A 14,963-nucleotide genomic window follows, 5' to 3' on the forward strand; every position below is an offset into this window, starting at 1 on the left:
TTTGCAAATTCAAATTCAAACAATATTGTGTTGGTAAATGAGACATATATTAAATACAAAAAGTAAAAAACACACGATTTTGCATCTAACACTTCAGCTCCATCATGTTTTATGAAAAGTTTGAATGAAATGGAATAGAAAATAATTTTCTGTTGTTGCAATTTGTTACTTCACCACTAGATGTCACTAAACATGCAGTTGGACCTTTGGTGAGACTTTTACTCTGTTGCATAGTTTCATTTTTAGCTGTTTGGTGGGGTTTTTTGTTCTGTAATATTTGTTGTTCTTTTAAACATATTTTAAATTAATAAAGATAACTATTTCTCAAAGAGTTTTGAGTAAAATTAATCTAGAACCAATTGTGATGTGTCAGATGGTAAAATAAAAACAAACTCCTAAGACCAGTTTCTCACATGTGAATTAAATTAACTAAAATGACGTGCACTTAAAGAGCAAGTCACCCCCTACTAGACTATTACTCCACTCCCACTTCCTGTTTGAAAAATGCAACAAATGTTGTTGCCTAGCAGACCGAGAGGGCAGAGCCGCTAACAAATACACACACACAGGCTCACAACAACATCGTGACATTATAAGGTACCAGCTAACTTTCTAGGGTACCTCTTAGCCAATAGCGATGGCAGATTTTAATTCAAATGCAATGCAGAGTTTTTACCTGACAACGGCACAACACTGACAGTTTTAGGCAGAAATTTTAAATTTTAACTAAAATGCACTGATGTGCAAAACTATTGACTACAAGAGTCTGCAGCACAATTAGACACACATTTATATAGTTTATCGGATAAAAAATGTTGATTTGGGGGTGACTTGCTCTTTAAATAGAAAACTTTTCAAAGTTAAAATGTGTTTGGAGGGTATTTTTATTTTGTTTTGAAAGGATATGTGAGTAACTTGCTGTTTTCTGCCAGTCATCACAAGTATAAGTAAAGTTTCACAGCTTGTTAACAATTGTTTAGTTGATTTGTGCCACTACAATGCTGCATGATGCACTGCTGGATCAATAAAAGTCTTTAACCAGGTGAACTCTGTTGTTTTACTCACACCTGAAGGAGAATTCAAACGGATTTTTTTACGTAAGCCAGTGAAGAGACAGCGAGGAGGTGACTCTGACGTTTGTGTTTTTCACTGTTTGAATCGTTTATTCCCCGTGGGAACAGACACACATGGAGGCATGCATAGACAAGAAATCACACAAATGAACGTTTGCACATGTGAGAAGAATAAAGGGCTGAAAGTCAGTCACTCTCAGCAGCATGGTTTCAATTAGATTATGACCTTAACATTAAACATAAATATGCTATTGCATTGCAGGAAGGCAATAATCAAGGCGAGAGGAGAGTAAAGCGTGGAGTAGAATTTCCATTTCTGATCTGGAGACAAAATTTTGCAGTTTAGCAATGTTCAGTAACCAAGCAAAGCAAGTGTGAGCCAAAGACTGAACACAGCCATCCAGGGTGACACCAGTAGCAAAACTAACTCCAAGATTCCCAATGGTTGGCCTAACATAAGACGCTAATGGACCTAGCACCTTTGCTAATTGCACATTTGTGCTTGTCAGGTTTAAATTGTGCTGAAGAGGTGGCAAAGAGAATTAAAAACAACAGTTTCCCCGGGACTGAGCCCTGTGGAATGCCATAATTCAGTATCCATGGGAGATCAAACATGGGATGTAGCCGCATTAACCAAGCAGAGGTATGAAGAACACTACTGTAGTGCGGTTCCTGACACTTCCACGTAGCACCTGTGTCTCATAGAATGTGGTGATCAACAGTATCAAATGCTGAGGAAAAATCAAGCAAGAACATTATTAATGTTTTGCTGGAGACAGACATGCCAAAAAAAATGTTTTTACGTGTCATATTTTGGCAATCTTGAAATTATTCAAAAAGTACTTGACAGACTCAGAGATGGTTTGACTCAAACTAGGGAACTTGTGCCATAATTGCGACAGGTTTTCACAGAAATGTTTATAATATGTTAAATAAAGATGATTAAAAGTCAGATTCAAGGGGAAATTTAAGAGCTGTGAAAACCCACTTATATGGAAAACATTAATCTAGATACCTCTGGATCAAAAGAGGAAATAGTGAGCATATTTCACTAGTGAGATAGAGACAGGCTTAAATTAATTGCAGCGATGTGCAAAATTTATGAGTCATCAAGTGTTTTCTAAAGGTTTTGGACAGATTTGCATGAGCACAGCCAAACGCAAACGTGATTAATTTCTGAAATCCCGAGAGGCAAATGTGTTTTCCTCCAGACTCGATGGAGGAACTCAGTTTGGAACTGCTTTTGTCTTGAACTACAGGTGAGTGTGATTTTTTTTTTCTAGGCCAACACAGCAGAGGAACAAAGTCAGCATTTATTTCATTTCCTGCATGATCACTGGTCATGCTTTGATTTTTAGTTCCAAGAGCTTAAACGTGAAAGATAATGTCAAAAGTATTTTGTTGATACCTTTAACTGGAGAGCAGATGCTTCACGTTTGCACTGCTCAGCAATACGTCCGTCGTGTGCTGCAGTCCACATGTGAAAACCACAATCAGAAGTAGATTTATGGCACATAAATCCTGGATGATCCTGAACTTTAAGTGTTCACATTTTATGACCATAAAAGGAGAGTTTATGTTTTTAACCAATAATCTGTGTTTTACCAACAGTAGATGTTGGCACAGCCGTAGAAATCGGTTGTCCCACAGCAAATTCTCTGTTTTCTAATCAGTAACGGACCCACTCTATTTTATAAAGTGCTCCAAAACATGTGGCAGTGGTGCTCACCAGCATGATCTGATTTAACTTCTAGGTGAAACAGGAACTGGGAGAATAATAGAATGTCCCACTCTTCCCTTCCATGTCCATTTGTCATCAGACCACATTCCTGTTTCTCTTCTAGCGAGGAGATTGAGCTGCACAGCTCTGTGCGATGTGGGAAAAATAGGAATTAAGTTTGGGATCATGAGAGTCAAGGTCGAGGTCTCGACTTTTCTTCTTTCGACAAAAGCTTGAAGTTGGTGAAACAAATTTTAACATGCTTCATGTTCCACTCACGTTTCTCAAGTCTTAGTAAAAGTGAGCTTTAAATCATTATTTGTTTGAAGGTAAAAGCTGCATAAATAGTTTTTAATACATAAATTAATGTATATATCGTGAAACAATGCACCATAGAAAACAACTAAACTGAATCGTAGAAACCGCCACAAAAAGATTGAAAAAACCTAGAGGTGTTTATAGATTTAACATAAAAAAAAGTAAAAAACACGTCTGATTTCAGATGAAGAACTTAGCTCATATATCTGAGACAAATCGGTAGATAAATAATTATGTAGTGATAAAAATGCATGTTGTAAACAAACTTTGAGAAGGTACACTTGTTCAGAACCCTATTTCATTGACATGAGCACCCTCTAGCGGTGCACAGCGGCATTACAATAACTGCATTAGAGAGTGGTTTTGTCATTTTAAAAGCGCACTTTTTAGAGAGCAGCAGTTTGTCCCTCTTCAGCTTCCGTGTCTGCCTTAGTACTAGTTTGAATGTTCAGCGCGGTTTCTTTGTTGAAGGAGATTATTTTTAGATCAGACAGCAACAAAAACTCGGGTAAGGTTACGTTTATCAAATTAAAGTTGATTCTCATTGGACTGACATGAAATCCTGTAAGGTGCTAAAAGATTAACGCGGTATTAACAGCGTTTACAGTTGGTTTTAGCCTTTTTTAACGTTAGGTTTGGCTTCCCCTCTGTCGTTTGCCTGGGTGGTTTCTGTTCAACAATATTACATAAGACTGAGTATAAAGCGTATTTCCCGTTGTTAAACATGCTTGTACTTTTCATTTACCTTGATTTAAAATGGTCCAAATCCTGCTACATTACAAAACAGAAACATTTCCTCAATAACACCTTTGCTAACGGGCCTTGTGCCAGCCTCCACTCAAAAGTTGTCATTTTATTTCCGTTCTTAATGGTAAACGGGCAATTAGACATTATAGATCGGCATTGTTCTATCAAATATATTAAACTTTCAATCGGCGCTATTTAAAAGCCCTCAAACTCGTTTTGCTATTATTGTACAGTTTAACATCTGATCAAAATAACGTATTTGCTAACTGTTATTTTTTCCGTAAGGTCCAATATTGTTCTTGAACGGAATGGCCTCCCATCCAGTCAACGAGGGCGCGTATAAAACCCCTAAAAGGGTCGGGTCAAAGGGCTCCAACAGCAGCAGCTGTGGTGACAGCACCCCTGTCACCATCCCCGCATCACCTTTCATGAAGAAGCTGGGCTGCGGGACTGGAGTCGACGTTTACCTCATGAACAGGTTTGATGTCAGGGGCTCACACAGCACCTCTTCCTGACATCAGGGTCTCTTCTAAACTTCAAACCACTGTTTCTCCATTCAGATGGATGATTAAGTGATTATTATATCTGAAAGTGAATCATTTCAGCTCCAGTAACAAATGTATGTTTTTATCTCTAGAGTGGGAAAGCTGAATGCATCGCCTTGGGCTGTGAAGAAGATCAACAGTAGATGTGCATCCAAACAGGCGGACGTTTATCAGAAACGTCTCAATGAGGAGGCGGAGGTCCTAAAGGGAATCGATCACCCAAACATTGTTGGTAAGCCAGCCTTAACATGCATGAGTGGTTTTTCTAATTCCCACAAGATGCTCACATCATCCTGGACACCAAAGATGTGTCATCATTGAATTTTCTCAACAATAAACAACCACTGTGCAGATTTAGCTCATTTAAAGAGCAAGTCACCCCCTACCAGATTCTTACTCAACTCCCACTTCCTGTTTGACAAATGCAACAAATGCTGTTGCCTAGCAGACCGAGAGGGCGGAGCCGCTATCAAATACACACACAGGCTCACAATGATATTGTGACATCATATGGTACCAGCTAACGTTCTAGGGTACCTCTTAGCCAATAGTGATGGCGGATTTAAATTCAAAAGTAGTGCAGAGTTTTTACCTGACTACGGCACAACACTGACAGTTTTAGGCAGAAAACTGACTACACGTGTCTGCAGCACTATTAGACACACATTTATATAGTTTATCAGGGGGGAAAAGTTGATTTGGGGGTGACTTGCTCTTTAAACATACCGTTGAAGTCTGGAGGCTGTATGAGATTGACCGTTTTCACAACTCTGTTTCACTCGCATTGTTAATTCTGTCTTTTTGAGGTTTTCGTGCCTTCACTACAGCCAAAGACGGCTCCAAATGCCTGGCGATGGAGTACGGAGGAGAGCAGTCCCTCAATGACCTGATCGAGAAGAGGAAGGAGGAAGGTCTGACCGCTTTCCCTGCCGCTGTTATAGAGAAGGTGGCTCTGCATGTGGCTCGTGGCCTGATGGTAATTAACTTTATTGTCAAAGCTTGGTGGAATGAAACATTATTCATTATCTTTCCTGTTTTAAAACAAAACTTTAAACATATTTGCTTTGCAGTATCTCCACAATGAGAAGAAGCTGCTGCATGGCGACATGAAGTCGTGCAATGTGGTCATCAGAGGAGACTTTGAGACGGTGAAGATCTGTGATGTTGGCGTTTCTCTGAAGTTAGATGAGAACATGATAGGTAAACGTTCACATTCAGCTCTTTACTGGCAACACAATATGTATTATTTCTACATGTTTCTGCTATGTTATGAATTGAATTACAGTATGGCTCCATCGCAGTAAATAGAGTGCTCTCTCTCTCTTCAGTGGCTGACCCAGAAGCAGAGTACATCGGCACAGAGCCATGGAATCCCAGAGAAGCAATATTAGGAGGAGAGATCACCGATAAGGCGGACATCTTTGCTTTCGGTCTGACTCTGTGGGAGATGATGACTCTGGCGATGCCTCATGTGGATTTGCTGGAGAATGATGAAGAGGAGGAAGAATATGAAGGTGAGAAGTTCTGTAGGAACATTTCAAGGTAGAATTTAGTAGCTGCTTCCTTTGACTGGAACATTACAGAAGAAAAGTGTTGTGTGGTGAAAGCTAACAAGTTTAACCATTGGGTTTATTTCAGAAGACTCAATGGAGGAGACATTTGATGATGAAGCCTACTATGAGCGTTTAGGAACACGACCGCCTCTGGACACGGAGGTTCTGGGCAGCCCGTACCGCAGGGTGGTGGAGCTCTTCTGCGTCTGCACATCAGAATGTCCTAAGATGAGACCATCGGCAGCTCAGATCGTCCAGGCTCTAGAGGACAACGCTCCTCTGGGCACGGCTGCGGAGGCGGCGATCGTTATCGACTGATTCACTCAACAAGCACATGTTTACATTTCAGTCTAAATCAGAAGTTCTCAGTTCATATTCCCCACATTTGTTTGTTCTGTAGATTGTTTTTGTCTGTCAGCTTTTCCTGTATTTGTATTCGTTTGTGTTTCTGTCAAACAGTAAATGTTACAATTCTAACAAGTTCGTCCCAATTTTTCCAACATTTCCAATGAATCAGGAGACAATCTGCAGTAATGAGTCAAAACCAACTGGTTTATTAAAATGTACAAAGCACAAATGCCCAACAACAAAGATGGCATCCATGCATCAACAGGTTTGTGCTTACCGGTTTCGACAAGATCCGGCTAAGATTGGTGTTTTTCTAACTGAAGTTTTGCTTTAACATGAGAAGTTTCCAGTGACTGTAGGTTGAACCTCTTCATGTAGGAGAAACATTCTACTAACCCACACAGTGGAACTGGCAGCACTGAACAATAACACTGAATCTCAGTCTCAAAAACTCGAGCTATTTAACAGACTTTAATTACATAAGTTTCATTTACACACAGAACTCAAGCTCAGCCTAATCTCACAACTTTGCTTTAAAAACTCTTGACAGTCTTGATGTGATGCAGAAAACTGAACAGCTTCATAACAGAACATTCCGAGTCGTTTGGCTCGTTTCCAAACTTTAGGAGACAAAGTTGTACACCAGGAAGGTCGGCGTGTTGCAATACTTGGTTGCAAACAGCTTCCCATCCGGAGTCGGATCAGAGAAGGCGATTTCCTCCTTGGTCAGGTAACTTCCATATATGAACGTTCTCCTAGACAGAATTAAAAAGATTTAATACTTGGAGTCATTTTGGACTCATCCTGTTGCAGGAGTCAGGAAAAATGTATCGTCAATGAAACTTTAGCTCCAGAACTACTAATTAAATCATTTTATCCAAGTGACCGTATTTCTAAACCAGGCTGAAGTCGACCTTACCTGGCGGTGTCCAGCATGCGGGTCGCGATGCTCTGCCGTCGGGATTGACTGAAGACCCAGACCCGACTGATCCCACACACAGCTGGTTCTGGGACGGTGGAACAGCACCAGGCTCTGTGTCGCTCCATGAAGTCATCCTTTGTCATATCTTTGTTCGGAGCCGGCTGCTCGAGGACTCTGTAAGCCTGAAGGGGAAACAGGAGATGTTGACCTGCAGGCACGACTCTTCATGATGGAGATTTAGGAGTTAAACATCAAAACACGAGTTATGAGTAAAAGGTGTGGCACAGTTTATAGTTAGCTTGAAACGCGTCGATTAGGGCTGGAAGTAAACGATTAGTTTTATAACGATTATACTGCCGATTATTTTATCGAATAGTCGACTATTCTAATGACATTTGTATAACACTGCTTTTATTGTGTTGCAGTCGGTTATGTTCTGGTGACGTGTAGAACTTGGGGAGAGCAGGCTGCTGCCTGAGAGGTGGTTGGAGACGTGTCTCCATGCTGCTTTGTTTTGGTTGCTTATGTGCGTGAGGCGGGAGTTTGGCTCGTGTGCAAAAAGGAAGGGACAATAACGTGGGATTTAAAAGTTAAAATGATGATCAGGTTTATTTACAACAACAAAAAAACAAATCTTTCCATCCACAGGTTGGGAATAATAAAACTAATTCTGCCTGTGGGGAATTAAAACAAAAGTACAAATAACTAGGGATGTCCCGCTGGGCAAAGATTACAGGGTTCTGGACCAAAATAAGGATCTCCAAAGGTCCAAACTCTAAACTGGGTGGTTACACCAAACTCAAGGTGATATTTTAAACTAAACCGAAAACCCACAACACTCTAAATGTAATAAAAGGGAGATCTACACCACAAAATAGATGAACTGTAAACCAGAATGCAACAGCTTATCCAAACGCAAGAAGCTGTTAGCGAAAATGCTAACAGTAGCTTTACCAACGTTAAGTTCAAGTTACCAAGTTTAAATAAACCAAAAACACTCAGCAGCAAACAGACCAGCACGGAGGAGAGACTGCTAGCACCAAAACAGCTCTCCTAATGTCTGAAAGAAGCTCCTTTATGAAGGGAGAAACACTCCCGGTGATTTTCTGCATCTGCGATAGAGACGAAGAAGCGCATCTGACCCCGCAAGTTGTTGTCCGTTTCCGGGAGACGAAGGCGGGCGAAACAGGAAAGGAATCTAGAAGCGGACGGACTTTGTTCCGGGTCTTCGGTATTTGGCGGAGATGTTAAGCCCCATTCCCATCTGTACCGGGCCGGGTAGCGTAGGTTGTTTACATATCTGGGTGGCCTAGTATTTTTCCGGGCCAACCAAGGCTCATTCTCAGCCCTCTTCTCGAGGGGGTCTGCTTCAGGCCGACCAGGGCCAACACACCCACTGCTGACAGCAAATTCACACCTTCCATTAGAGCAAGCCTCTGATTGGTGGGTAGAATCAGCCCACATGGGCTTAAGGCAGGGGTGTCAAACTCAAACTCACAAGGGGCCGAAATGAAACTCTGGGATGGAGTCGCGGGCCAAACTTAATATTTTTTGAAAAAGTGACGGCAAATTTGCACATTTTCTTTATCAACATATATGCAATTTTGAACCTTTAAATTTGGAAACAAACATATTTCTGCATTAACAATGAATGTGGAATAACCAAATTACACACGAGCAAGTCAGTTTTAAATAAAAGGCATCAGTGGTATTCATTACTTGTGGTGTATTCAGTATTTTTAAAATCTATTCAGGATTTATGTTTTCTTGTTTATTCATTTTTCTTATTTTTTATTCTCCTTTTTTTCTCCTGTAATACGTGTCATCGCTGCTGTGACAGCTTTCCCCACTGAGGAACAATAAAGGGATTTTATATTCTATTCATCTATCTGCAGCCTTTCCACTTCCTGTTTACTGTAGGTTAAATCTTTGCTCACGTGCCAACAACAAAATAAAAGTATTATTTATCTTAAATGAAAATGCAACATCTCACCTGTTAACTTTCATGTTTTGGAGCAGAAAAAGAGCATAAAACCAACATATTTAAAGCTCAGTTTGCACCACTGGTTTACTGTGATGCTCACCTGTTCCAGCCAGATACCTGCATCATGGGATTGACCTGAGCTGAGGAGGAGACTCCTGTTGTTTTGTTCATCTTCATCATAATAATGACAACATTAGATGACAACAGGAGCTCACATAGGTTTGTGAGGATTAACATGTCTGAGCAGCTTGACCACGTTGTTGTGTGTCGGGGAGGAAACACAACTACAGCAGCTGGTTTGAGCGTGTCGCTGTTCGCTGGAGTTATATCAGCTCTGTCTGGGTGTTAGTTGGAAAAATTTCTCTTTCAGTCGTGAACACATTACTGAGCAGTTAAAATCTCCGTTTCTGGGCTTCAACGTCAGAAAATAGCTGAGTGAACTCGGCGCTGAGTGAGAGGAGTGTAAATTGTCCGAGACAGCGGAGCTGCAGACACCCGGCAGAAGACGCTAGAAAAAACACAAAGGAGGGGGCGCTTCGGCTCCGCGCTGACGCAGCAAAGCATCATGGGAGTTGAAGTCTTTGCGGTAAAATCGGCCAGCGGGCCAGTTTTAATATATTTTTGATATTTATCTCGCGGGCCACATAAAAATGCTCCGCGGGCCGCATCTGGCCCGCGGGCCTTGAGTCTGACATATGTGGCTTAAGGCATGCTCAATTCATTATCATGCCGATTACCCAGAAGCTGAAAGTGTCTCTGACTGCATTCCTTGCATACCTAAGCAAGGATGTGTGGAAACAACCGGGCCAGGCTGGGGCCGACTGGGGCTACCCGGCCTGGGCCGACCCAGTACAGCTGGGAATGACCCATTAGTGAAGGCAGAGAAGAGGGCGAACTAGAGGAAAAACAGGCAGATTCCTCCTCTATTTACAAACTCCTGGTGATGCAACAAGCGGGCGCGGTGCGTCGACTACCGGATCTGACGTCGACGAATTTTTAGAATCGAGCCGTCGACTTCGTCGAGGCTTCGCTGCAGCTCTAGTGTTGATGGGGTTTAGCTGAGGAAGTCAACTGTCTCACAGACACACACTCCTACCTGTCGTATGGGTTCGGCAACAAGACATCCCACCACCAGCCGCTGCGTGTTGATGAACATGTAGGTTTTAGCCTGCATTGGTCTGCTAAGGGTCACCTGCTGGAATCCCAACTCACTGTCTGCCACGCGTCGCACATCTTCAGCCTGCAACAGGAAAAACAGAGAATTTGCCTTTAAAAATCACATGATCAGAAATTGAGCCTGATCATGTGACTTTTAAATGATCGGAATCGGGTGGAAAACATGATTTAACCGTATATTTAGCAACAATGGCTTTGTTTTAATTTTAACAAGTTCTGCTACATGAAAGTTATTTCTTTCTTAAAAAACAGAAACCAGTGTTGCACTCAGACACCATAATGTGCAGCTGTTAGCTAGCAGGCTAACGTGCATCCTCAGGAGTGATAAAAATCTTCAGTTTGGACGCATTTTAAACCAGACAGCAAAGGAAGAGCAACACACTTGTGTGCATACTGGGCATTTAAAGTGGTGAAAAAGACAGAGCTGCATGATCCACACCTTAAAAATTTACTTCTGTGGGTTTTAGGGATCACCACAGCGAATCACCAGTCCCACTTCCCTTCAGCAACTCAAAACACGGAGCCAGTCGACACAGAAAGGCACGTTGATAAACAAAGAAACTGCTGACTGAAAGCAAAATGTCGCGCTTTGCAGTCACGTTGTGAGCCGAGTTAAGAGTTACAGGTGTGGTGCAGAAATAGGTGAGCCTGCTCTGCCCCCTCCCCCCTTGACAACCAAGTCCTTTTTCTTATCGTCAATGCAATATATTGGCAAAGTAATCAGATCTCATTTGTGTGCGTACCTTTCTGACAGCATATTTTGGATCATCAGGTAAGACCAGGAGAATTTTTCCATCCCAAAACTCGTCCACCACCCGCTCCTTCTTCCACCCCTGATGCACAGCAGGGGGAAAAACAACCAGGATTACAACAGCAGATGATCAGAAATCCATCTAAACTTGAGGTAATTGTTTACCAAAGTGTAAGTGATTTAATATTTTCTGTGTCAAACACTGCACACACTCCAGCTAAAAACCAACGTTTGTACATTTCTAGAAGCTCACCACATATTTGATTGAATCGAGGAATCTCTGGTGGAACTGGGTGTGCTGGAAATGATCGTCTGGGTTGTCTGCGCTGTAAATCATCCCACAAGAGCTGCAGGTTGTTGCTCCAAACTGTTTCTGGCCAGCATCCTAAATAATACAAAATCAGAAAAAGGGGACCTGATTTAGTTTCACGCTTGCTTTTCATACATTATGATCCAAATACAAAACACAGAGAAGAAACAAACTAACGATGATGAGCTGGTCGCTGTCCTGCTTCTCTTTCCTCCTGCGAACGCTTCCCTCCTTTGCTGCCGCTGCAGAAATCTTCTGCAGCGATTCTCCTGAGGAGTCAGAGGAGGTGATGCAGGAAAGTGGAGCTCGCCGAGCTTTCTTCTTTGACCTACAACAATAAAAGGTTTCTAGGGTTATTTCAATTTTACTTAAAAAATGCAAAATTACAGAGTCTACTTTTTTTTTAAATACCTTTTAGAGGCAGAAGCAAATATGGGATACACAGCTTCAGAGGCTGAAGGGATGAAAAATATTAAAAACATGAAATTAAATAAAGAGAAAATAAAGACAGAATTTGTGTCTTTCTGTATGACTCGTTGTGAGATCAGCCGTGTGTGAGTTTAAATACACACCATCAGGATAATGGCTGACAGCACAGGTGGGGTTTGCTTCACTGAGGTCAAAGGTGAGACCAGAACCACATTCAGCCACGGAGTCATCCTGACAAAAATAGTGGAAGTGAAAAATAAGACGTTTAGATTGATCTTCAACCACAAAAATTCAAGTAAATCTTTTTTGTAAGAATTCAGTGAATTTGTTTTTATCCACCTGACTGTTGAAAGAGATGACAGACTCTGGGATCCTGGACAGCACAATCTTCAGGTTCTGGGTCGTTTCATCCACTCCTGAGATTTTAAGAGCGCTGACGATGAGGAGGAAAATTTGTCATTATATTATTAAGCTTAAAATCAAAAGGTTAAAAATAAATACGTTTGAAAACTCTAAACAAAACCAGATTTTCCTTCGTTAAAAGCACCTTGATGGTTGGCTAGTGTCAGGTTCTTCATCAACAGAGGGAACGACCTCTGACCTCTGCTTCAGTTTCTGCTAAGCAGAAAAAATGTATTAGAACATCAGTTATCTATATCTATATCCATCATTCTAACATTTCATCACCAGTGTGACCCTCTCACACACCTGTTCAGGTTTGTCTGTCTCTTGAGCCTCCTGCTGCCATTTGGGTCTCTTGTTCTTCTTCTGTGGTGGAGCAGCTGGTCTGGCTGAAGACTTTGGAGCAGATGTCTTGTACACCGATGTGGGTTTCTTTCCTGTACCAAAGAAAGCAGCTCCAACGAAGAGCTTTGGTTTGGGCTTCAGGCAGCTGAACGTGATGGTGAAAGCTCCCTTAGCCTCTTCTGGTTTGTTGCTGGCTGACACGTTGCTGCTGTTCTGCTCTGGTTTAGCAGCAACTTTGCTACATCAAATGTAAAAGCCAATATAAAAAGTTGTGCTGTGGAAATACCGACACAAACACATGGAAAATACAAATAAAACCAAACCTGCTGTTGATTTTAGGTTGCCTGATCAACTTTGTAGTTGCTAAGGGGATTCTGGTTCCTCTCTTCCCCCCTTTAGCAGATCTCACTGTTGATCTTTGGGATTTGTTGCCTCCATTAACATTTTCCTTTATTTTAGTTTGGGGCTTTTTGGCCACAGGAGGAGGGGAGGGGAGAGCAGGCAGACATTCCTTCACCGCTTTTCTTTCCAGCGGGGTGAGATAGACGGTCTTCTGTTTTCCATAGAAGGAGCTCGGAACCACAGAGGGAGGTTTCTGAGGTGATCTGGCTGATGAATCAAAACAGAAGTAAATTAATTAAGCAAGGGAGTAAAATGTGTACATCACATCAGAATGCAAGTGACCAAAAGTTTCTTTAAGACACTTTGCTGACCTGACCTACCAGCTGGTTTGGAAGGAGACGCCTGTGGGGACTTCTTAGCTGGAGACCACAGCTTTCTTGGAGATCTCCTACATGGTGATGCCGGTTCCCTCACACCCTTCTTAGCCGGGGGACCGCTGCTTGCACATTTAAGATTAAAACAATTCAACAGCTTTTACTAAACTGAAAACTGATGTTAGAGTAAATCATATCAAAGCAGACATATAACTTGAAGGCAGAATTTATTATCTAGAGATGGTTAGAAGAAAATATTCTTCTTATCCTTTAAATATGTCCTTTCAGGGGTCACCACAAGAAATAATTTGGCTCCATCTAACTCGGTCCTCTGCTCTACCAGTTAGCTTCACTACATCCAGAAATGTCTTTGAACGTCTCGTAGATTTCCTGTAACAATTCCTCTGTACAAGTCCAAACTTAGCCTGGCCTCCCCACTGATCTCATCTTCATGTACTGTCCCTACGATGTACTCATATTATATATAATGGCAGTCATTAGATATTGTGTAAATGTAAGACTGACTGTCTGGTGATCCTGGAGTCCAAAAGCACAAATATACAGAAACATTTTTAGAGAACAGGAGCAAGAATTCAACACTTTAGTGCTGATTTATGATGATAGTTTTACCTGTCAGGGTCTAGAGAAGATGGTTTTCGCTTCCTGGTAGTGGAGATAATCATCTTCATACTTCACCTGCACAATGAGACAAACAAACCCATCATATATTAGATGCATAGGAAGAAGAAAAAACAGCAAACACCCAGTAAATAGCCGAATGCGGTGATATAAGCATTAATTTTAAGTACGTGAGCAAATAACGAATGAAATCCAATTAGTCAGTTTTACTAAATAAGGTATTAACATACTGGAGCCTGGTGTGGCTGACTAAGGCCATAGCAGAACATTAATGTAAACATACCCATACAAACTTAACCTTTGTGGTCGATAAGGATGTAGCTAATGCCTTAAACGTTAGTTGTCTTGCTAGTCGCTAGCTTAATGGTGAGCGACGACTTTGAGCAAATGCATAATTGGCGGGATGATTAACCAAATGCGAATATGTCTCAGATGTCCATTACAAACCAGCAACATGTCGCTATATTTAAGTATTTATCCAATTTTTTAAATGTAGGATCTGTCAGCGTGTTTCCAAAAAATGCAGAAAGCGGGCAACTTAAATAGTGGAGCACCCTGAGTTCCCGTTCCAAAACAACACGAGTAAACAAGTAAACATGAAAAGTGCCGACATAAGATAACTTTCACTCGACTTACCGAAAAAGTTTCCTTTGAGCTTCACAAATCGATGAATGTCGGTGTAAAGCTTAGGTAACAAACACTGCTTCGTGTTCGTCGCGCGTTTCTTTTCTGTGTTTTTGAAGAGTGCGCCACACAAAAAAAAAGATGCGCAACCGGAAACAGAAGTTGACGTTAACAAATTTAGCTGACACAGTAAAAGCATGAATAAACTGAGATTATTATGTTATTTACTCCACGTTGATATCTTGTGTGAAAACCAAAACGTGTGTTCGAAATATTATTTATTTATTTGATCTCCCTTATTCACAGCGAATCATGTTATAAATATAGCCACACATTTATTAAATAAGGGCAATTATACTTG

General features: G+C 41.3%; 2 protein-coding genes across 5 annotated transcripts; one reads left to right on the top strand and one right to left on the bottom strand.

Moving 5' to 3' along the window:
* The first annotated feature begins 3,490 nt into the window (after window positions 1-3,490).
* pbk (PDZ binding kinase) lies at window positions 3,491-6,436 on the top strand. Of its 2 annotated transcripts, none has more exons than XM_015947599.3 (7): window positions 3,491-3,619; window positions 4,144-4,336; window positions 4,496-4,635; window positions 5,210-5,379; window positions 5,474-5,603; window positions 5,732-5,917; window positions 6,042-6,436. In XM_015947599.3, the coding sequence occupies exons 1-7, from the start codon at window positions 3,556-3,558 to the stop codon at window positions 6,272-6,274; spliced, it is 1,116 nt and encodes a 371-aa protein (XP_015803085.3). In that variant the 5' UTR covers window positions 3,491-3,555; the 3' UTR covers window positions 6,275-6,436. The 2 variants fall into 2 exon arrangements, with proteins under 2 accessions (XP_015803085.3, XP_070404881.1); XM_070548780.1 differs by having other exon boundaries at window positions 6,045-6,436.
* Window positions 6,437-6,760: 324 nt separating this feature from the next.
* Window positions 6,761-14,739, bottom strand: esco2 (establishment of sister chromatid cohesion N-acetyltransferase 2). Of its 3 annotated transcripts, none has more exons than XM_070548779.1 (15): window positions 14,615-14,739; window positions 13,970-14,035; window positions 13,346-13,461; window positions 12,947-13,232; window positions 12,585-12,861; window positions 12,424-12,494; window positions 12,216-12,309; window positions 12,020-12,107; window positions 11,859-11,901; window positions 11,625-11,775; window positions 11,391-11,522; window positions 11,130-11,219; window positions 10,307-10,450; window positions 7,224-7,408; window positions 6,761-7,059 (listed from the first exon to the last, which is right to left on the bottom strand). In XM_070548779.1, the coding sequence occupies exons 2-15, from the start codon at window positions 14,026-14,028 to the stop codon at window positions 6,927-6,929; spliced, it is 1,869 nt and encodes a 622-aa protein (XP_070404880.1). In that variant the 5' UTR covers window positions 14,029-14,035; window positions 14,615-14,739; the 3' UTR covers window positions 6,761-6,926. The 3 variants fall into 3 exon arrangements, with proteins under 3 accessions (XP_070404880.1, XP_015803082.3, XP_070404879.1); XM_015947596.3 differs by having other exon boundaries at window positions 12,424-12,491; window positions 13,337-13,461; XM_070548778.1 differs by having other exon boundaries at window positions 13,337-13,461.
* Between the last annotated feature and the right edge of the window lie 224 nt (window positions 14,740-14,963).

This window comes from Nothobranchius furzeri, chromosome 2 (assembly GCF_043380555.1).
Source record: "Nothobranchius furzeri strain GRZ-AD chromosome 2, NfurGRZ-RIMD1, whole genome shotgun sequence".
Taxonomy (NCBI): domain Eukaryota; kingdom Metazoa; phylum Chordata; class Actinopteri; order Cyprinodontiformes; family Nothobranchiidae; genus Nothobranchius; species Nothobranchius furzeri.